The sequence below is a fragment of the Bufo bufo genome, chromosome 1, assembly GCF_905171765.1.
Source record: "Bufo bufo chromosome 1, aBufBuf1.1, whole genome shotgun sequence".
Taxonomy (NCBI): Eukaryota; Metazoa; Chordata; class Amphibia; order Anura; family Bufonidae; genus Bufo; species Bufo bufo.
The window spans coordinates 105380922-105403902 of NC_053389.1; the positions used below are offsets into that span (position 1 = coordinate 105380922).

Below are 22981 nucleotides of genomic sequence, written 5' to 3' on the forward strand. Positions count from 1 at the left end.
TCTGTAGCTGGCACAAGTAACAGCAGAAGGGGTGGTGGTAGCAAACAGAGCAACAGGCCAGAGCTGCCACTGTCCTCCAGCTGTACTGGAATGGTGGACTCGCTCTTTAACCTCTTCAGGACACATGACGTACTGGTAGGTCATGTATAGTTCTGATCACCGCCGCCCAACGGGCGGTGATCGGAACCCGGTGCCTGCTCAAATCATTGAGCAGGCACCTTGGCTAAATGCGCCAGGGGGTCCTGTGACCCCCCCCATGTCGGCAATCGCAGCAAACCGCAGGTCAATTCAGACCTGCGGTTTGCAGTGGTTTCGGCAGTTTCTGATCCCCGCGGGGATCAGAAACTTCAAATAACCTTTATTTTAAGGGGGAGGGGAGGTGCGTTTTAGTGCGGCAGGGAGGGTAAGGTGGGCAGGCATGCGATCATCCGCCCGCCCGCCCCCTCTCTCAGGATAGCCGAGCGGTTTGCAGAGTGTCAGCACATTGCTGAAACTCTGCTTGAAATGCCTGACATCTGTGCTGGCACAGATGTCAGGCGTTTAACCCCTTCCATGCCGCGGTCCGTAGGGACCGCTGTATCGAAGAGGTTAAGAGGGAGGGAGCTCCCTCCCTCTCCCATCGGGGGCTGCTGTGCCTTTGCACGGTGAACGCCATAAAAATAAAAAACTATGATGAAATTGAAATTTTGCCCACCTTACTTCCCAAAAAAGGTAATAAAAGTGATCAAAAAAGTCATATGTACGCCAAAATAGTACCAATCAAACAGTCACCTCATCCCGCAAAAAATGAGACCCTACCTAAGATAATCACCCGAAAACTGAAAAAACTATGGCTCTCAGAATATGGAGACACTAAAACATGATTATTTTTTTTTTGTTTCAAAAATGAAATAATTGTGTAAAACTTACATACCGTAAATAAAATAAAAAGTATACATATTAGGTATCGCCGCGTCCGTAATAACCTGCTCTATAAAAATATCACATGACCTAACCCCTCAGGTGAATACCGTAAAAAAAATAAAAAAAAGCCATTTTTTGTCCCCTTACATCACAAAAAGTGTAATAGCAAGCGATCAAAAAGTCATACGCATCCCAAAATAGTGGCAATCAAACCGTCATCTCATCCCGCAAAAATTATACCCTACCCAAGATATTTGCCCAAAAACTGAAAAAACTATGGCTCTCAGACTATGGAGACACTAAAACATGATTTTTTTTGTTTCAAAAATGAAATCATTGTGTAAAACTTACATAAATAAAAAAAAATATACATATTAGGTATCGCCGCATCCGTGACAACCTGCTCTATAAAAATATTACATTATCTAACCTGTCAGATGAATGTTGTAAATAACAAAAAATATAAACTGTGCCAAAACAGCTATTTCTTGTTACCTTGCCTCACAAAAAGTGTAATATAGAGCAACCAAAAATCATATGTACCCTAAACTAGTACCAACAATACTGCCACCCTATCCCGTAGTTTCTAAAATCGGGTCACTTTTTTGGAGTTTCTACTCTAGGGGTGCATCAGGGGGGCTTCAAATGCGACATGGTGTAAAAAAAAAACGGTCTAGCAAAACCGTATGGCATTCCTTTCCTTCTGCACCCTGCCGTGTGCCCGTACAGCGGTGTACAACCACATTTGGGGTGTTTCTGTAAACTACAGAATCAGAGCCATAAATATTGAGTTTTGTTTGGCTGTTAACCCTTGCTTTGCAACTGGAAAAAAATTATTAAAATGGAAAATCTGCCAAAAAAGTGAAATTTTTAAATTTTATCTCTATTTTCCATTAATTCTTGTGGAACACCTAAAGGGTTAACAAAGTTAGTAAAAATCAGTTTTGAATACCTTGAGGGATGTAGTTTCTTAGATGGGGTCACTTTTATGGAGTTTCTACTCTAGGGGTGCATCAGGGGGGCTTCAAAAGGGACATGGTGTAAATAAACCAGTCCAGCAAAATCTGCCTTCCAAAAACCATACAGCGCACCTTTCCCTCTACGCCCTACTGTGTGCCTGTACAGTAGTTTACGGCCACATATGGGGTGTTTCTGCAAACTACAGAATCGGGGCAATAAATATAGCATTTTTTTGGCTGTTAACCCTTGCTTTGTTACTGGAAAAAAATCTAAATTTGCCAAAAAAAATCTAAATTCTGAAATTTTATCACCATTTCTAGAATGGGGTGGTTTCTATTATGTAAGCCTCACAAAATGACTTCAGACCTGAACTGGTCCCTAAAAAGTGGGTTTTTGAAAATTTCAAGATTTGCTTCTAAACTTCTAAGCCTTGTAACATCCCCCAAAAATAAAATATCATTCCCAAATTTATGCAAACATGAAGTAGACATATGGGGAATGTAAAGTAATAACTATTTTTGTAGGTATTAGTATGTATTATAGAAGTAGAGAAATTGAAACTTGGAAATTTGCAATTTTTTACAAATTTTTTGTCAATTTGGTATATTTTATAAATAATGAATTTTTTAAACTTCATTTTACCAGTGTCATGAAGTACAATATGTGACGAAAAAACAATCTCAGAATGGCCTGGATAAGTCAAACTGTTTTAAAGTTACCACTTAAAGTGACACTGGTCAGATTTGCAAAAAATGTCCTAAAGGAGTTAAAATCATCTCAAGTTACAACCGATACAAACACCACGCTTAGTTGCCCTCAGCTGTCCTGAACCTGCCTCTTTCTTTTGCTCCTCAGTTTGTTAACCAAGTAATGACAGCCGCTGGCTCTGCTCCGCTTTACAGTGACGATAACCTTTGTGAGGACAGTCGGCAGTTACAGGCCAGCACAGACTTGGAGGAGAGGTCTGCTGCAGACTCCTTTAGGCATGCAACTACTGATGATGACAGTCGGGTGGGAGCACATGTTGCGAGAGGTCAGGGACGTGCGCAAGAGACAGGTGAGACCTGAAAACCCTCTCCAGCATTCAGGGCTTGACAAGGTCAGCAAAAGGAAGCGATCGTTCCTTCCCATTGACTTTAACGTCGTTGATTGCTCCCGATTCTCCTCCTCCTCGTCACTTGTTTCGACAGCAATCAATAACAGAGGCAATTGCAAAAAGACAATAGTATGTGTGCATCCAGTGGTGCAGAAGATGAATGTGCACCTGGCCAAATTGCTGGTACTACAGTCCCTCGCTTTACATGTAGTTGTCTCTACACATTTCAGAGAACTGATGGCTTGTGCCCACCTAAGGTAGAGAGTCCCAGGCTGACATTACTTTTCCAAAAAAGCTGTTCCAGCGCTGCACACATACGTTGAGCAGAAGGTGGGCCTTTACGCTAGCACTGACATATGGAGTTGTAACTATGGTTGTAACTATGGTCATTCACAGCCCACTGGGTAAATATTGTTCCAGCCCAGGCACACCAAGAACTTGGACAGGTGATGGCAATGCCACCTCCGCGTTGAAATGCTGGGCTTTCTGCGCCAATGTCCTCCTCTGCCTCCTCATCTTCCACCTTGTCCACACCCTCCCCTTTAGGCACAGTTAACAATGGTCCTCCATTATATCACCTATGCAAAGCTAGGCATTGTCATGGGGTTCTGCACCTCATCAGCCTGGCTGAATGGAGCCACACCAGGAAAATCGAATACTGGCTGTCTCCTCGCAAACTGGAGATCGAAACCATGGTTACTGACAAAGGGAAGAACATTTTGTCTGTGCATCAATAGGGAGGGCTGACCCATGTACCCTGCATGGCACACGTCTTTCAATGGACTGCAAGAGCTGTTAAAAATATCCAGGAAACTGTGCATGCACTTCAGCCACTCTTACCGTGCAAAACACGCCCTCCTTGTGCTGGAAAGGCAAAATGCTCTTCCCAAACATCGCTTGATATGCGACTTTTCTACCCGTTGGAACTACACGTTCCATATGTTGGACTGCTTGTACAAGCAGAGGAAGGCAGTCAATGATTTCTTAATGCAATAGACGGACAGGTTTACTCCACAATGTAATTTCCATATTAGCCAGTGGCAGCTCATGCGCGACATGTGCCATCTGGTCAGGCAGTTTGAGGCGGCCACTTTGTCAGTTGGCAGAACTACAGGATGAATGAGGTCATTCCACTCCTTCACATACTGGAGGGGATGCAGAGAAAGATGATTGGCAAGGGGACAGTCTCTGATGACCAGTTTTCTTTAGCCGCCTTCTGAAGAAACTACCCAGCAGCAATGGGACATGCAGCAGAACCTAAACCAGCAGGTGGTGGCATACTTGGACTGCTCCCTGCACCCACGATCCAAGTTCCCCTGTACTACTGGTCATGTAAACTTGAAGTTACCTCTAAGAGAACTCATTATCACCTACTGACTCCAATTAGGATAATGGAATCAACACCTTTGACCCCATGCTGGGTATAATGACCTCTGACCCCATGCTGGGTATAATTACCAGATGTTGATTCAGTTACATATTTATTCCCAGAGAATTCTTGTACAGTCACTCAGAATTGAGAAAACTTGTTGGAAGAACGAGTGAAACGTTTTCAAGAAATCTACAGTAAGTCCAGTTGCCTTGATTTATTCTTTACAGATATACTATGACCTGGATAAATGAGAACCTTCACAGACACTCTAAGAGAACTCGCCTTTCCTCCCAAAATGTTGAGAAACTAACCTTCATAAAGATGAATCAGGCGTGGATCAATCAGCATTTCCAGACACTGGTGCCTGATGCAACTGAATATATCATTCTGCCACTAATGATCATACAGTAGTATGCTGGTACACTGGAATATTGTGCAAAAAGTTACTTCTGGCCATGTGCTGCTGCCTCTACTGCTATTCCTACAATGGTGCTTCATGGCCTACTGATATGTACACGTTACATTTTTAAAGGTTATGCATGCCACTGGGCCTAGCTATCACACGGCTGTTGTTGGGTTCTGCTTCTACTATGATCTGCCATCGTCTTGTGCTGTATGCCCCTGCTGCTGCTCCCCTCCCACTCTGTCATGGGGCCACCATTGTCACTGTTACTGCCACCTTCCCCACTCTGTCATGGGAACACTACATTATACTACTTTTTATTAAATTTATTAGACACTTGGCCAGCACACTGAGATTGGGCCACAAATCGGGAAGAATATGGCTTAAAGGGCTTCTGTCACCCCCCAAAAGTCATTTTTCATTTTTGGGCTAATTAAAATCCTTATAGTGCGATTATTCAATATATAGTGCTCTTTCCTTTTTCTGTGGCTTAGTTTCTTTAAAAACCGCACTTTTATAATATGTTAATTACCTCGCTACCAGCAAGTAGGGCGGTTACTTGCTGGTAGCCGCAGCATCCTCCTTTAAAAAAAACGCCCCCTCCTCCTGTTGATTGACAGGGCCAGCGAGCGCTCTCCTCCTCTGGCTGGCCCTGTCTGCGTTCCAAATCTTGCGCCTGCGCCGTACCGGTCTTCAGTCGGCGCAGGCGCACTAAGAGGAGGACGCTCGCTCGGCCGCTCCTTTCTCAGTGCGCACTTAGGAAGGAGCGGCCGAACGAGCGTCCTCCTCTCAGTGCGCCTGCGCCGACTGAAGACTGGTACGGCGCAGGCGCGAGATTTGGAACGCAGACAGGGCCAGCCGGAGGAGGTGAGCGCTCGCTGGCCCTGTCAATCAACAGGAGGAGGGGGCGTTTTTTTTAAAGGAGGATGCGGCGGCTACCAGCAAGCAACCGCCCTACTTGCTGATAGCGAGGTAATTAACATATTTTTAAAGAAACTAAGCCACAGAAAAAGGTAAGAGCAATATATATTGAATAATTGCACTATAAGGATTTTAATTAGCCCAAAAATGAAAAATGACTTTTGGGGGGTGACAGAAGCCCTTTAAGGTGGGTTCACACCAGCGTATTGCTGGTTTTCAGCCTTCTGTCGAATGGATCAGCTTGCCTGTTCTTTAAAACAGAAACAGAAGTTTAAATTAAACTACAATTCAATAAAGGATGGATGCCATTGTATTAACATATGTTTGCTCCAATTTCATCTGAAATAGTTTTTTATGCTGGATTTGAAAATGCTGCTTTTAGGCAGATTGGCCTAGGTACACCTAATTTATAGCGATTCATTATGAATTAATTCGTAACTAATCAAATTTCTTGCCGGACTTCGTCGAAGCTGCCGAATCAAATTTTTCAAAACTTTGGTCATCTCTAGTCTGCACCACTGGAGCATCTCCTACAAGGCTGCATTCTAATGAGCTTTTGGTCATCCCACAAATGGACAGTTTCCAATTAGTATAGGTAATCGCTACTGTGTAATTAGTATTGATTCTCTATGGATTTTATGTTTTGTTTTTTAACTAAATTACTATTATAAATGTCTAACCAAGAAATGTATGGAATAAGCCCTTGAGTTATCCTCTGATCTTTATACTATTCACTAAAAAAAACGAACTGATTAATTACCTTTCTGTGAAATAATCCCTAGTGTAAGAGGCTGACAAGTATATTCTTAGTCAACAAGACTCTACACCACAAAAAAAAGGCCAAGGCTACCTGCACATTGCATATTATGTGTGGATTTTCCGTGCAGAAAATCTGCAGCGTAATAGTGTAGAAGAGATTTTCAAAATCTCATGTACACAGTGCAGAATTTTTTTGTGTGTAATTGATCTGTTTAAGTGGATTTTGAGATCCATAGCCACGTCAATTCTTTGTGTGTGGATGTTTATAGAGGTTGTCACCCTTTGCAATTCAAAATGTGAAATCTGGCGCAGATGTTGCTGCAAATTAGTTGGGGAAATGCAGCAAAATCTGCATGGCCTAAATGTAGCAACACCTCTGTGTACAACTATGTCTAAGGCCTCTTTCACACTTGCGTTGTCCGGATCCGTTGTGTAATCCATTTGCCGGAGGTGCCCGCCGGATCCGTAACACCGCAAGTGAACTGACAGCATTTGAAGACTGATCCGTCTTCAAAATGCGTTCAGTGTTACTATGGCAGCCAGGACGCTATTAAAGTCCTGGTTGCCATAGTAGTAGTGGGGAGCGGGTGAGCAGTATACTTACCGTCCGTGCTGCTCCCGGGGCGCTCCAGAATGACATCAGAGTGCCCCATGCGCATGGATGACGTGATCCATGCGATCACGTCATCCATGTGCGTGGGGCGCCCTGACGTCACTCTGGAGCGCCCGGGGAGCCGCACGGACGGTAAGTATACTGCTCCCCCGCTCCCCGCTACACTTTACCATGGCTGCCAGGACTTTAGCGTCCTGGCAACCATGGTAACCATTCAGAAAAAGCTAAACGTCGGATCCGGTAATGCGCCGAAACGACGTTTAGCTTAAGGCCGGATCCGGATTAATGCCTTTCAATGGGCATTAATCCCGGATACGGCCTTGCGGCAAGTGTTAAGGATTTTTGACCGGAGCAAAAAGCGCAGCATGCTGCGGTATTTTCTCCGGCCAAAAAACGTTCCGGTCCGGAACTGAAGACATCCTGATGCATCCTGAACGGATTTCTCTCCATTCAGAATGCATGGGGATAATCCTGATCAGGATTCTTCCGGCATAGAGCCCCGACGACGGAACTCTATGCCGGAACAGAACAACACAAGTGTGAAAGAGCCCTAATGCACACAACCTTATTTTTCTTTTAAACTTTATTATCAGATATCCATGAAAAAAAAAGGATAGCACACTGTTCCATTCATTTCTGTGGGGTCATGCACACAAACATTTTCTTTATTCACAGATCCACAAATCTCATTGAAAGTCCTATTCTGGTCTGTATTTGCGGATGAGAATAACCCTTTCTAATAATGGGAGTGAAAGAAAAACAGAATTTCTCCATTTTTTTTTTTTTTGCAAATCAAAAATCGAATATAGCAGTGTGCATGAGGACTTAAGGGGATTGTCTCACCTCAGACATTGGGGGCTTATCGCTAGGACCAATCTTTAGAATGGAGCCCGCAAAGTGAAGGAGGGCACACCACGCATGTGCAGCTGCCCTCCATTCATATCTATGGTAATGCCATAAATAGCTGAGCATCGCGCTTGGATATTTTCAGCAGTCCTATTGAAATGAATGGGAAGCACATTACGCAAGCGCGGCCACTGCTCCATTCACTTCTTTGGTGCTGACGGAAATAACCGAACCAGCGCTCAGCTACTTTCAGCACTCCCATAAAAATGAATGGAGAATGTCCGCACATGCACGGTGTGCCTTCCTTCACTTTGCGGGTTCCATTCTAAGGATATACGTGCGGGTTCCAGAATGGCGCCTGCACCTCAGACACTGAAATGACTGAAAAATCTATTAGCCTGTCTAGCTGTGTGAATTGTACTTTCACTTTGCGCTAATAAACCCTATCTCTAAATTACTAAAAGTTCATTAATGCCTATTTAAGCCACAATCTTATTAGTAAGATAAGAATTAATCTATGATTAGGGTTTAGGTCATAAAGCAAAGATAAGGAGCCTTCAGTTGAGCTGCCCCATGGGAAACTGCAAAAATAAAGAGATTGGTACTAGCGAATCTCAACGCTGTCCTGAGAAAAGGGCTCAACATTTTAAGTTAAGATTGAAAAAATTATTTTTAGCTCAATAGGAGTACAATGCAATAATAAAAAAAAGCCCCTAAAAGGTGTACATAGCCTTTAAGGTTTACTTTCAGAAGAAACATTGAAGGCCTGTCCAGAGGCCACATACACAAGAAAGTCACTGTATGTGCTACTGCAGTGAAGAGACTGTGGCACTCCTTTTTCTCTAATGCAGTACAGAACTGATCACACAATGATAGCCTATTTAAGCTGAGGCCATCAATGTTATCTCGAAAAATCCATTTAATAAGTGTTAATGAACTGCTACTTTTGTCCAGGAATGCGAATCCCAGAACCATGAGAGGCAGAGTGCAGACAATGCCACGTTGTACTGAATAAGTCGAAGGACAAAGTCACTCAGCCATGTAATACACCCTTCATGTGTTCTGTCTCTGTCTGACACCCAAAGACTTCCTTAATAGCTTTCTAATTGCTTTAGGTTAGTTGAGGGGAAAACATCACCACCACAGATACTACAATTACATTACAGTTCCTGTACCAGTGATGTGCTCCGGTTTACAGGTTATCCTTCAGACCTGTGCACAACTTACTTCCATCTGTTTCTTCTGGGGGGTTATCTCCCTCATCACTTTTATCATCTACTCGCGGCTCCTGGAAAGGCATGACCGAATCCTGTTAAAGATACAAGTTACAGCATGAGAAATAACAAGGACAAAAAAAAATGCAGACTTTCCCCAGAGGCTGCAGACCCTGTATTAACGTGCTGTCCTCGACATGACAATGAACAGCTCAAAACACATCTTCATATCTTTCGGAAGAGGTTCATGCTCTGGCAAATATAAGAACAGGAGCAGAACGTGGGCTGCATCTTAACCACCATATCTGCTCCTTAACAGGACTCATCAAGGCAGCTGGCGTTCAGATGGCTGATCGTGCACATTTCGATTATTAATGCACTCTTAACCCACATCTAGCTCTTTGAAAAGACAAAGCTACGCAGCTATCCTCATAGATTGGCAGAGAGAAAAAAAAGCTCCAGAAATGAAGCAAATAAAAGAATGATCGATTCTGGTTCCTTTACACTGATGTAGAATTCAAGGTGACAATTTACAGAAAAGGTAGAAGAGAATCCATGGGACATGATCAGAGTGACAATGAAGAGGGAATCCCGCACTGGTTCACATCACCAACAGGAAATAAGCAAATACAGGCCTACGTAATCCCTATACAAAGGAGCAGATATATATGTATTGATAGCAGACGAGTCCCCAGAGTGAAGCTGAACAATGTAGGTGAATGGATTTAGCACATAAATCTTACAATTTCTCATACAGGAACAGCTAATATAGATATGAAGCTGCCGAAGTCAACATATCCTTCTCCATCTGTGCGGTTTAAGAACTATTATTTGGTAGCAATAGATCCCCATATATAAAAGTGGGGTAAGTTTACCCCTCCAAAACATCGTACATAGACATACGAAGGGGGCAGACTTTGCAGGTCATCCATTCTCCACCCCTTGCCCGCATCTTGGACATTAAGTTTACCAAGGAATGAGGCATTTGGTGTGCAGCTGGTAGACTCGCAAGGTCATTATCAAGTTCTTTACACTTGCTTAGTATGTGTTAAACACAGAGGAAACATTCTTCTTTCATGCCCTTTTGCCTCCACAAACTCAATATTGGATAAAAGTTAAAAGTTATATTTCCGCTATCTCAATCTGTTCTCCTCCAATAACAAGTCAAGCCACTCATTCGGCCAACAGCCACTTCCCCCAACAGCCCCCAAAAAGTTTATTTTAATGGGGGAGGAAGCAAGCTGCTGACATACATTTCTAGCTAGGGCCTACTGCCCAGTAGATCAAGGCATTGGTGATGCTGAAATCCTTGTCTCCTTGCAACATCTGAATTGAAGGAGAGAGCGCTCACACACACACACACACACACACTTTAGATTGAACCTGGTCTTTCCTTTGTAAAGAAAAATACAAATTTATAAGGTGGTAGTAGTTGTGCACATTATTGTATTACTAAAATACATATATACTTATTTGTACTTTATGCCTAGTTGTCCTACTGTTCATAATTGTAGTGTATAAAACATGTTACTACAGCCCAACAATGGGTTTAGCGTTGATTCATGGTCATTTTGTTAGCCTCCTTTAACAGCGAGTCCACTGAATTGCTGTTGTAATCTGATGGTGTTCACTACATGTATCTCGCCAGTGATATAGGTGTAGGAGTCATGCCTTGCACACATGACAGCTACTAAAATTTAAGGCAGGTTTACATGGTCCGATTACAGTCGGCTGCTCGTTCAGTGGGGGGGAATTGCTGCATTTACATGCAGAGATCACCTCCACAGTATGAGGATGAGCGATGGCTACTGCTATCACTCATCCTCTTACAGCTGCATTATTTAGTTGCCTGCACCAATGGCTGCACATTTAGGCTACTTTCACATTAGCGTTTTCAATTCCGCTATCGAGATCAGTCACAGGATCTCAATAGCGGAAGAAAACACTTGTTTTGTTCCGATTCATTGTCAATAAGGACAAAATTGAACTGAACGAAACAGAGTGCACCAAAATGCATAGAGACATAATACAACTGGATCAGTTCATGACGGATGCATGCGGTTGTATTATTGTAACAGAAGCGTTTTTGCAGATCCATGACAGATCAGCAAAAAACACTAATGTGAAAGTAGCCTTAGACGGACAGATTATTGGGAACAAGTGTTTGTAGGAATGTTCATTCCTGATAATCTGCCCAACAATCGGGCTGTGTAAACCCGCCATTAGGGTACGCTGACACATTGTAGATTTGTAGTGGATTAAATCCACAAGTAAATCTACAAAATAACAGGTATGCTGCAGATCTGACAGTCCAATCCACATGAGGAAATAAAGCCTCTAAAAAAAACAAAAAACTGCAGCATGCAGATGAGTATAGGAAAATCCTATAAACCTGTATTGTATTTTGCAGTGTGGAATATGCAAAGCAAATCCACAAGAAAACTTCAGTCTTAGGGTATGGCCACACATCGTGGATTTTGCAAAGTAGAAATTCCACTGTGGAAACACAGCAAATTTTTTTTTTCCTTTTGCAGATTTCACCCTATAAATTGCAGAGGCAGGTATCCACGACATAAAATTGACAGCTGTGGATTTAAAATCTGCACCAGAGGTTACTTTACGCTGTGGATGAGATTTCTTAAAAGGGTGGTCGCAAAAGTTATCCCCTAGTCACAGGTTGTGGGGTAAGTGTCTGACTGTTGGTGGTCCAACCGCTGCGACCCCTGCCAACCATGAAGGCTCCATGTTTAATAGTTTGAATGGAGCTACAGCTTCATTCAACTCTATGTGGCTGGCGGAGAGCTTGTACTACTTGTATTCAAGCAGTCCTATAGAGCTGAATGGAGTGGTAGTGCGCATGTGTGACTATAGCTTTATTCCACCAGAGGAACATGTTCTCATCATTGGTGGGGACCCAGTGATTGAACCTCTGCCAAGCAGGCATTTTTATGCCCTATCCTTTGTATACGGGCTAAGTATTTGTAATGGGACGACCCTTTCAAAATTTTACTCCCTCTTGTGCTACAGTAAAATGCTTTGAAGGGAAGACAGGGAAAATCCAGCACCAAGAATGAAGAAAATCAGTAAGTCCCGTCAAGGAACCTTGGCCAGTCCAAGCCCAAAACAATGGCAACAATTACAGGGAAATATCCAGCGGATAAACATCAGCTTTGTTGCAGTATTCACATTAAAAAAACGCTCATCATTGGAGCAGACTTTAACGTGAATACTGCAATAAAGCTGATGTTTTATTAAGTCCGCTGGATTTATCCCTGTAATTGCTACAGTAAAATGTACCCAAATCCACAGCGGCAAACCAGCGTTTATGCCACCTATGAATACACCCTTAAAATCAGGTATAACAAAACAGTCTCTAGTCTCAAAGAATCTTCTTAGAGCCAAAGGAGTCGCCTGAGATTAGAAAAGTGGAGCCTTCTGTACAGAGGATGTGCCAGGTATTGGGGCTTATGGACCTCTTTTCTTAACCTCAGCTAACACTGCTACATCTATGTAGATCTTATCTGCAACTGCATGCCACCCGTAAAACTAAAAGACCAACTGCAAAACTTGCCCACAGAAGTCAAGCAGTCTCTCAGAGTCAGATTTTAGATGCTTGTCTCACAATGAGGCTGCTGCAAAGTCATCCAAGTACAAAAAAACAAGGAATCCTGTTTCTCAGAGTCCTAGCTGTCACTTTAATGGGTTGCTATGGTAACACTGGACTGGAAAGTCACAATCTTAGCTGTAAGTGGAGTGCAAATAAATAAGAAGCTTTCTTGGTTTTGGGCTGTTCATGTGAATATATTAGCTGTGTGCCTAAAGGAAACGTGCCACCAATTTTTTTTTATACCAGTTAAAACCAGATAACGACTTTTTTTTGAATAGTTTTTATTTTCCAATTGCACATTTTTTAAATTCTCTTTTTTCTGAACATAATTATGGGGGGAGCCATCTTGCCTGAGCAGTTCTGAACAGCATGTAGAAAGCATTAAGACAATTTCCATAGACACAATGATCAGGAGGAGACCTCATTGACTTCTATGGGAGAGTTTTCTAAACATGCTCTGTGACCTGTGCAGAGATCAGAAGGGAGTAAAGATGTGGCAATCACCTATTGTGACTGGTGTATCCTGTGTCCTATCCACAGGTGTGATATATTACAGGCAGGATTACAATGACAGATAAGAAGGTAACTGCAGTAAAGTGATCTGTACAGACCAAGAAGTGGCTCTTATTATTATTCTTAGTGGCCAGTGCAAAAACTGCAGGATTTTATGGTGTTTGTTTAACTATAGATATTAGAGATGGGCGAATCTCTCAAAAATTCGATTCGGCGGCTTCGACAAATTTTCCGAAAAGATTTGATTCAATCTGAATTTATTCACGTTAAAAAACACCTATTTTCTGGCTTCAGAGAGCCTGTATAGTGGTGTAGAATACTGTGCCTTGCAGTAACACGCATAGGGAGTCTGCTGTGGTAGTGAAACAATACTGGGAGTCAGTATGACACGCACATGACAGCTTAGGATTACTGCACACTTCACTTATTTCAAGTGTGAACTCAGCCTTACAGGTCAATGTTAGCGTCAAGAAGAAGCGCACTCTTTTTACACTGTCGGCAGCCGATTCCACAGATGTCTACAGAACCTGTTCTATTAAACACTTAAACAAGTAGAGCCCCCCGACAGAGTGGAGAGGGTGTCAGCAGTAAGTTTGTGTTGACGTCACTGATTATTTTGCCATTCCTCTGATCCGTCAGAACAATAACCCACAAAAAACGGATCCTGTCTGTTGAGCATCCGCCTTCACTCGGTCAGCAATCCATCTGTATTGCTAAAGCCCCCCCCCCCCCCCCAAAACAAAACAAAAAAAACAAGAAAAAAACAGGAGTGGATCCAAAACAGCATGAGGAGACCACAGAGTGGTGAAGTAGCAGCAGCATGAGGAGACCACAGAGTGGTGATGTGGCAGCAGCATGAGGAGACCACAGAGTGGTGATGTGGCAGCAGCATGAGGAGACCACAGAGTGGTGATGTGGCAGCAGCATGAGGAGACCACAAAGTGGAACAATGACAGTGTTGAGGTAGCAGCATCATGAGGAGACCACAAAGTGATGATTTGGCAGCAGCATGAGGATGCCACAGAGTGGCACAATGACATAGTGTGGAGGTGTCAACAGCAGCATGAGGAGACCAGAGTGGTGAGGTGGCAGCATCAGGAGACCACAGTACCCGCTGACGATGTTGGGTGTAAGAAGGAGCACTTGGTATCAGATGTGTGGCAGCATCAGAATAGCTCAGGCAGGTAGCCAGAAGAAACTGGTCTCTTTTGTCAAAGTGTTGGTGTGGCACCATGGATGATCTAGTCTGATGCATCAAGCATTGGTGGAAATCCTGACTGATCCACACCTGATTCATCTTGACAAAAGTCAGTCTCTCCACATTTTAGGTGGATAGGAGAGTTCTCCTTGAGGCAACTATGGCCCCCACCGCACTAAATACCCACTCTGATGCCAGACTACTGGCCGGGCTGGACAGTTTTTCCAGGGCAAACTTGGCCAGTTGCGGCCATAAATCCAGTTTGGCTACCCAGTAGTCCAGCGGATCTTCAATGTGGCGTGGCAGGGTGCTGTTCAAGTATGCCACGACCTACTGGTTCAGGTTCTGCTCCAGGTCTAGCTGCTGCTGCTGGTGAGTAGTTTCTTCACTAGGCGGATTAAGAAAGCTGCTCATCATCAATTCTAGATTCAAGCTGCTACTGATGGAGCTGGCACTGCTCCTACCCCCAAACCCCACCACAGCAGCCATGGCAGTGGAACAAGAGCGCAGAGGGTCCCCCCAGTCAGACCTGCGAGAAGATGGACATAGGATGTTTCTATAGTAGTTCAGTTTGTCCTCCCTCTCAGCAGGTGTAAAAGGGCCACAATTTTGGACCGTAGCGAGGGTCCAGCAAGGTGGTGAGTCAGAAGTCATCCCTCTGCCAAATGGTGACAATTCGGCTGTCACTACCCAAGCAAGTGAGCATGCAGTGGGCCATTTGCGTAAGTGACTTGGAAGGACTCCCTGCCTCCATCTCCACTGCATAATGCCACAGTGTGCCTGGGTCATCTGTCTCGTCTTCCTCATCTCCCTCTTGCTCCTCCTCACCTGTGTATAAAAACTACCCAATATTCTCCTCCTCCAGTTCAGCCCGCACAGGGCTCATGTGGCCGTGAGAAGTAGGCCTCTGACCAGCCAGATTTACCAGCATCTGTTCCAGGATATGAATAGGGGTGCACCGAAATTCCGGCAGCCGAAAATATCGGCCGAAAATGCACCTAATCCACTTCGGCCGATATTGTTACATATCGGCCGAAAATATGGGGTGTGGGATTTGTCACCCACCATCTGCGGGCGGGCGCCGGGCGGGCGGTTTACTTTGTCACTGCATCTTTATTTTACCTTACAATCGTGAGGCTCCAGTAACTAACAACTCTGCAGGCAGAGCGGAGGCCGGCGTAACGTCACTTACTCACGTGACGCGCCTGCTCCGCCTCCTTCATTCATAAAGTGGGCGGAGAAGGTGCGTCATGTGAGTAAGTGACGTTACGCCGTCCTCCGCTCTGCCTGCAGAGTTGTTACTGGAGCGTCACGATTGTAAGGTAAAATAAAGATGCAGTGAGTGATGCTGTGAGCAGCAGGGCCGGGGCTGTTATGGGTAGGGGGATCGGTCTATGGCACTGCTATGGGGAGGGGGGATCTGTGCACATATCCCCTTTCCATAACAGCGCCACCCACAGATCCCCCTCTCCATAACAGCGCCACCCACAGATCCCCCTCTTCATAACAGCGCCACCCACAGATCCCCCTCTCCATAACAGCGCCACCCACAGATCCCCCTCTCCATAACAGCGCCACCCACAGATCCCCCTCTCCATAACAGCGCCACCCACAGATCCCCCTCTCCATAACAGCGCCACCCACAGATCCCCCTCTCCATAACAGCGCCACCCACAGATCCCCCTCTCCATAACAGCGCCACCCACAGATCCCCCTCTCCATAACAGCGCCACCCACAGATCCCCCTCTCCATAACAGCGCCACCCACAGATCCCCCTCTCCATAACAGCGCCACCCACAGATGAATTTCATTCATGAAAAAGAATTATTAATAAAATCATTAAAAAAAAAAGTATTTTAAAAGTATTTGGGCAAAAAGGCAGTTTCGGTTTTCGGTCAAGGGCATCCTGAATTTTCGGTTTCGGACCAGAATTTTCATTTCGGTGCACCCCTAGATATGAAGCAGTGGAATGACATTGTTCATCCCCGTAGTCCTGGCGACTGACATAATGTGGCATCCTCAAAAGGCCTGAGCAAACAGCAGGTGTCACACATGAGCTGCCACTGGCTGACATCGAAGTTACACAGGGGAGTACTCCTGCCCGCTTGGATCATCAAGAAATCGTTTATGGCCTCTCTCTGTTCGTATAGTCAGTCCAACATATGGAGGGTGAAATTCTAATGGGTGGAAACGTTGCATATCAGCCTATGTTGGGGTAAGCCAATCTGCTGCTGCAGCTCAAGGAGGGGGTGCTTGGCGGTGTACGAGTGGCTGAAGTGCATAAAAAATTTCCTGCCCATTTTTAGGATGTCTTGCAGATGGGTGGAAGACTTCAGGAACTGCCTGACAACCAGATTAAACACGTGCACCATGCAAGGCGCATGGCTCTGCCCTCCTTGACCCAGCGCCGACACCATGTTCTTCCCAATGTCGGTCACCATGATTTTGAGTTGTCGAGGAGAAAGCCAGGATTTAATTTCTTGAAGAAGGACACGGAGCAGTTCCTCCCCTGTGCAAACGAGGTGCAGAACAGCGTGACACCACCGTGCCCTGCATATGTGGTATGCTTGAGGAGCACTGTGAATTGTCCCTGCAGTACAGGCTGAGGACACGGATAAGGAGGCAGAGGCGGATATTGTCGCAGGACCAACGGCATGAGAACATGGAGGCGAAAGCAGCGTCATCTGGCCAAGTTACTGGGCTGGAACCACATTCACCCAGTGGGCCCGTAAAGAACATGTCCTTTACGGGCCCACACGTCGGCGCTGCCGTGCATTTTGGCAGACACTGACAGGCTCAAGGACTGGCCCACCTTCTGTTCTACATATTTGTGCAGGGCTGGTACTGCCTTTTTGGCAAAGAAATGACGGCTGGGGACTCTCCACCTCGGCTCGGCACACGCCATCAGTACCAGCACCTTGGCCAGAAGCACGCTTATCTTCTGCGCCATAGGATGACCACGCGCGTATTGCTGTCTCTTGGAAATCGCTTTGGTGATCGACTGCTGACGAAATGAGTGACGAGGAGAAGTAGGACCAGGAGCATCAGGACCAGTAGATGATGGGAAGGACAGACAGCTCCCTTCAGCTGAGATAGTAGAGCGTTGACTGCCTGAAATCGGGTGTGTGCCACTGGGTGATGCAGCGGTTGCTGCATCAGGCTGGACCACCACATCGGATCTACGGTTCTCCCATGCCACCTTATGGTGACGCTGCATATGTTGACGCAGGGCCGTGGTGCCAACATTGGCATCCTGGCCACGCTTCACCTTCTGCCCACAGAGTCGGCAAATGGCCATGTTCACCTCCTCCGGGGCTTAACAAAAAACTGCAACACCGCAGAGTAGGTGGATTTTACCCCCGACACTCCGCACTGACTGCTTTGGCCGCTGCCTCTGTGAAACCCTGCACCACTACTTTCCGGGCAGGTAGGCTTCTGCAAAGCAGATTGTCTAACCCGGGCACATTTGGCTCCCGAACTTCCACTGCTGCCACCCTGCTGACTCCTGGCCAAGCTACCGACTTGCTGGCTCTGCCGCTGCATCACACGCAAGCTGCTACCCACTTCTCCCGATGATGAAGCCCCTTCGTCACCCGGCTCCCAATTGCGACCGGCTACATCATCATCGAGTACTGTCTGTAAGTCACTGATTTCCTCCTCAACGGTCTCTGAGCCAGGAGCCTGACCTCTCGCAAAACCAGCTCCCACGCCACTCTCCTCATCACTACTTGCCAGCCTACAGGAGGAAGCGGCAGATGTCTCCTCCAGATCTTGGCTGGGCAGTAGCTGCTGACTGTCCTGTAGTAGCTCGTCCTCGCTGTATAGTGGAGCTGATCCCACAGCATATAATACTTGTCTGCCTGAGGGAACAGTAAAAAGAACAGAGGCAGGTTGAGGACAGGTGAGGGTACAGGGCCTGCTCCTGGGCCATGCCAACGAAGGGTTGTGTCTGATGAACCTACCGACTCTTGGCTTGAGGTGTCACTTGGGACGAAGTGGATGACCGAGTCAACCATTCAAGCACTGTTGGGTTGCTGGTCAGCTCAGGCCTCTCGAAGTGACCCCTGCTGCCATGCCCTGTGCCTGCGCCAGAAACATTTAGGACTCTGCCCCCCCCCCTGTGTAGGGCCTGGCACTTATCTGTCTGACATACTGTTAGATCAAATAAATAAAATGGAAATTAATACACCGCAAAAAAGGCTGCAATTTTGTCACTTCACCGCACAATGGCTAACAAGCCTTTTTCTTTTCTACTAATACACCCCAAAAAAGGCTTCAGAACATATAACTGCACCGCTGAACAGCTAATAAGACTTTTTTTTACACTAATACACCCCAAAAAAGGCTTTAGAACATTTAACTGCACTACTGAACGGTACAATAAGCCCTTTTCTTCCACTAATACACCCCAAAAGAAGGATTTAGAACATATAACTGCACTGCTGAACGGCTAATAAGACTTACAAGTATTTCCTAGTAATACACCCTGTTAATGGCTGTATCACACAGCACTTGCACCCCAATAACAAGCAAGTTTTGCTGGAATTACAGAGATATCATCTATTGCAAACCTGAAAGCAGCTGTATATTGGCAATTTGGATCCCCAGTCAGTGCAGCAAGGTGTAATAGGATTGCCCCTATTACCCAGGCTGTACACTCCCCTATTGGACCCTGTTCTCCTTTTATAGTATGGAATAATTCCTCCCTATCCTTTCCCTACACTTCTAATGCTCTTTCCCTGAACTTCTATGCAGCCAAAAAAAAGTCTTAAAGTCTTTCCTAGCACTGTCCCTAGCGCCTGCAGACGTCTCTCCCTGCACTAAGTACACTGGAAAATGTCTGAATCCAAGATGGCTGAGGTAATTTATAGGGCTGTGACATCACAGGGCTGATTGGCTGCATGAATGGCATTGTGGGTGATCCCTCATTCCCAGAGTTCTTTGCTCCATGTCCTAACATGTGCAGCAGCCATTTTAGGAAAAAATTAGTTACCACGAAGCGTGAGGAAATTCGGAGCAAATTGAAATTTTCTTAAAATGTAGATCGAATTCCACTTAGTCAACTTTGATTTGCTCATCTCTATTAGATATTGACATGGGAAATTAAAAATAACCACCAAAAATTCGTAAAAAATATGTTATTTATGTTTTATACATAAAAACGTGATTTAAATAATAGGTCATTTTCTGATGACACATTCCCTTTAAGCACAGATGTTTCCCATATTCTGATATTATCTCTCTATATTATTTAATTCCAAGACAGGTGCAGCTAGATCATCAGTGGATTAATCTGATGAGAAGAGGAGATTGAGTGAAATTGGTTTCTATCTTCTATATAAATATATTGACATTTCATGGTTTTATATCAATTGAGATAAATACCTTTACTTGTGGGGTACCAACTGCCTGCTGCCAACCTGCCTGATTTTTTAAAATACCGCTTGTACGCCCCGCTGTGCCCACTTATATTTTTCGCGCTTAGTATGCCAATACTGAGCATCAGTACAGGGAGGAGGGGACGCCAGGGTTTCTCAATGGGCGTCTCACTGGCTGTGCCGCGATCCAATCATAGCGGAGAACGTCACAGCCAGGGAGAAGGTGAGCTTTTTTTTTCTCCCTGACTGTGACGCTCTCCGCTGTGATTGGATCGCGGCACAGCCAGGGAGAAGGAAACCCTGGCATCCCCTCCTCCCTGTACCGATGCTCAGTATAAGCATACTGAGCGCGAAAAATACGGGGGGGGGGGGCCACAGCAGGGCGTACGAGCAGTAATAAAAAAAATTAAAAAAAATCAGGCAGGGTGGCATCATCAGCGGGGGGTACCACGCAAGTAAAAGGTATTTATCTCAATTAATATAAAACCATGAAAGGTCCTCTTTAAATATAACATTACCAAAAATGCTTTAAAATGTGTTTAACAAAAACATGACTAGATTATTTTCTGATGACATTCCCATTCAATGCTGCACTGGCAAACGGTTTGCATGGACACATAGCTGTGGTTCATCTGATTAAAATGCTGTATTTTGTTAATTTGAGGCTCCGTTCCCCAGTTATGACATTTATTTGTTAATATGCAAATTAGGCTTTTGGTGCAATGAGGGCGTCACTGTTGCTCTCGTTACACCCAAGTTCCACTCATTATGGTTTCCAGCCCCTTCCTGGCTGCTTTCTTATTGTCTGGCAATGTCAATCAAAGCAGTGAGGGAGGGACTGACCACAGAAATGAGTGGAGCTTGGGTGCAACAAGGTCAGTGGTGATGTCCTTGTTGCATCAAAGGCCTAACAACTTTAGGGCTCTTTATCAAATGCATACTTAAGGGGAATCTGTCAGCACTTTTATTGCTGCTCTCTGGCATGGGGATTCCAACTCTGCCTCTTATGTCTGTACATAAAGTGTTTTTTCAGAGGACGCTTAAAAGTTACATTTCTTAAAAACGAATTCATGTACAGACATAAGACAGCATAAATGTGGTGACTGATTCGCAAGTTATACAAGCCATTTGTGTTCATGTGTTGTGGCTCATTAAGGTAATAGGACTGTAGCCACGTCTTTTTAAATCCTATACAACCCTTTTTAAAAAAGCTAAATAAGACCCCTTTCACACCACCGTTTATGGTTTCCGTTGTTCTGCTCCGTTACAGGAGCAGAACAATGCAAACAACGGAAACTACAATGGAGTCTCTGTAGTTTCCGGTCAGAATCTTAGGGGGTTTTTACCGCAAAAAAAAGTCCTGCATGCAGGATATTTTCATCTGGTCTTTTTGACAGAATCTGATGTAAAAGCCTACTGTAACGCTGAACAGGATTTAATCTAGATACACGGCTCCATATACTACATTCCATTCAGCAAGCTGCTCACCAGAGGCTGTACAATAGAGCGTCTCTCTGCTAAAGGTGGATTTACACAGGTCAATTGTCGGGCAGATCATGGACGAACGTTCCTACATATAAAAGGTGCAGCCGATCATCCGATGAACAAGTGAAATGCTCATTCATCGAGTGAAACAGTTGCTCTTGCAAGCAATTATCATTTCTGGGCAGCAGGTCGTGTGGTCTAAAGAGCACTCTGCTGCCCAGGAACAATAAAGCTGTCTGAGGATGAATAATCGCAATAGTGATCGCTAGCTCTCATGCTGTGAAGGTGATCGCTGTATGTAAATGCAGTGTTTCATCCCTATTGAACGAGCAGCCAACTGTCAGGAAGAAACGCTTCCTTCCCGATAAGCGGCTGCTCCTTGGTCCGTGTAAACCCACCATTAGTCCCATTTTCATTCCTTACCTTTCCTGTCATTTTAGACCTGCTGCTTGTTCTCAGTATTTCTTACCTTCCTGTTCTACTCGATTCCTACCAGTCCGACCATTACACGACTAAAACTTCCTTCTCAGACACCCTGGTCTGCAGTTAGACTAGGAGATACAGAGCAGATTTCAGGAGTGCAGTGAGACTGTCACTCGGTACCCCAGCAGTGACATTCACACAGCACTTCAAGAGGAGAGCCTTGTTAGTGTCTACTACCTTGACCCAAAATCAGGGTTTCAATCAGGGGCACACCACCCTGTCAGTTCACTCTCCTGTTGCTGGGGATGGATGGATTATTATTATTTTTTTTAAACCACTGAAAACCTAGCCTATGACCTATCCTCTCCTATAAAGTCCCTAAAAAGTCGATTTTTTTTAGGAAGCAGATGTCAGGAACATTATGACCACCATTAGATCTACCAGAACTATGTACAGCTCTCCTAGAGCCAAAATCTGTTTCACTGTATAGCAATGTACCCCAACCTGTGGCTCTCAAGCGATTGCAAAACTACAACTCTCATCGTGCCCTGATGGTAGATGCAGGTTTGCAACAGCTGGAGAGCCACAGGTTGGAGATCACTGTTGTATAGCAATATTAGAGTCAGAGGCTCTATCAATGCATAATTAAGATAGATGGGTGACAATCCCCTGCTACTGCAATGGTGGCCATGTTGTCTAGACTAATTTTAAGGGAGATTACATTCTATGTACCAAAAATGTGCCCGTTCATGTATTACAGACAGGAGAGTTATATATCAGGTCTGTACAGGAGTACAGTGTATGGCGGTATATAATAGTGTAAAGTGACACTCACCATATGCTTTCTGCAGGTCAGTGGGACAAGTATGTGACAGCGTTTATGGACAAGTAGCTTGCAGTTGATACACTTGTAGCCTTGCCTCCCAAGGCCCCATATCCTTTCACTGCACTGGCCACAGTAGGCTTTCTGAAAATGAAGCAAAAAGTCACCATTTTGCCACACCGGTCATGTCACACTGTTCAGGCTCTGTAATCGAAGTATCATTAAAATGACAGGCATGACTGCGCCGTCAATAATTGAACAGCATTAACCGTGATCCTCCACTGGATATAAATCGAGGAATACATGCCAACAGTTTCCCAGCACCATTTGCTTGTAGCCAGTGCACTTATGTACATTAAAGGTAATGCATACATCAGGAGATCAAGCCATAAAACATGGCCAGAGCAGTGCATATGATACAACTGCCCGTCTACTGTACACGCAACTCAGACAATTTGTGTCACTT

General features: G+C 44.8%; 1 protein-coding gene across 4 annotated transcripts in view; it reads right to left on the minus strand.

Annotated features, from left to right (window-relative positions):
* Window positions 1-22981, minus strand: part of PRKCZ (protein kinase C zeta) — a 264054-nt gene that overhangs the window by 55160 nt on the left and 185913 nt on the right. For all 4 annotated transcript variants that reach the window (XM_040427515.1, XM_040427522.1, XM_040427535.1 and 1 more), the window contains 2 exons: window positions 22528-22659; window positions 9101-9182 (listed from right to left, as the gene is read on the minus strand). In XM_040427515.1, the coding sequence (XP_040283449.1) occupies window positions 9101-9182; window positions 22528-22659 (214 nt within the window). The remainder of the gene's footprint in view (window positions 1-9100; window positions 9183-22527; window positions 22660-22981) is intronic.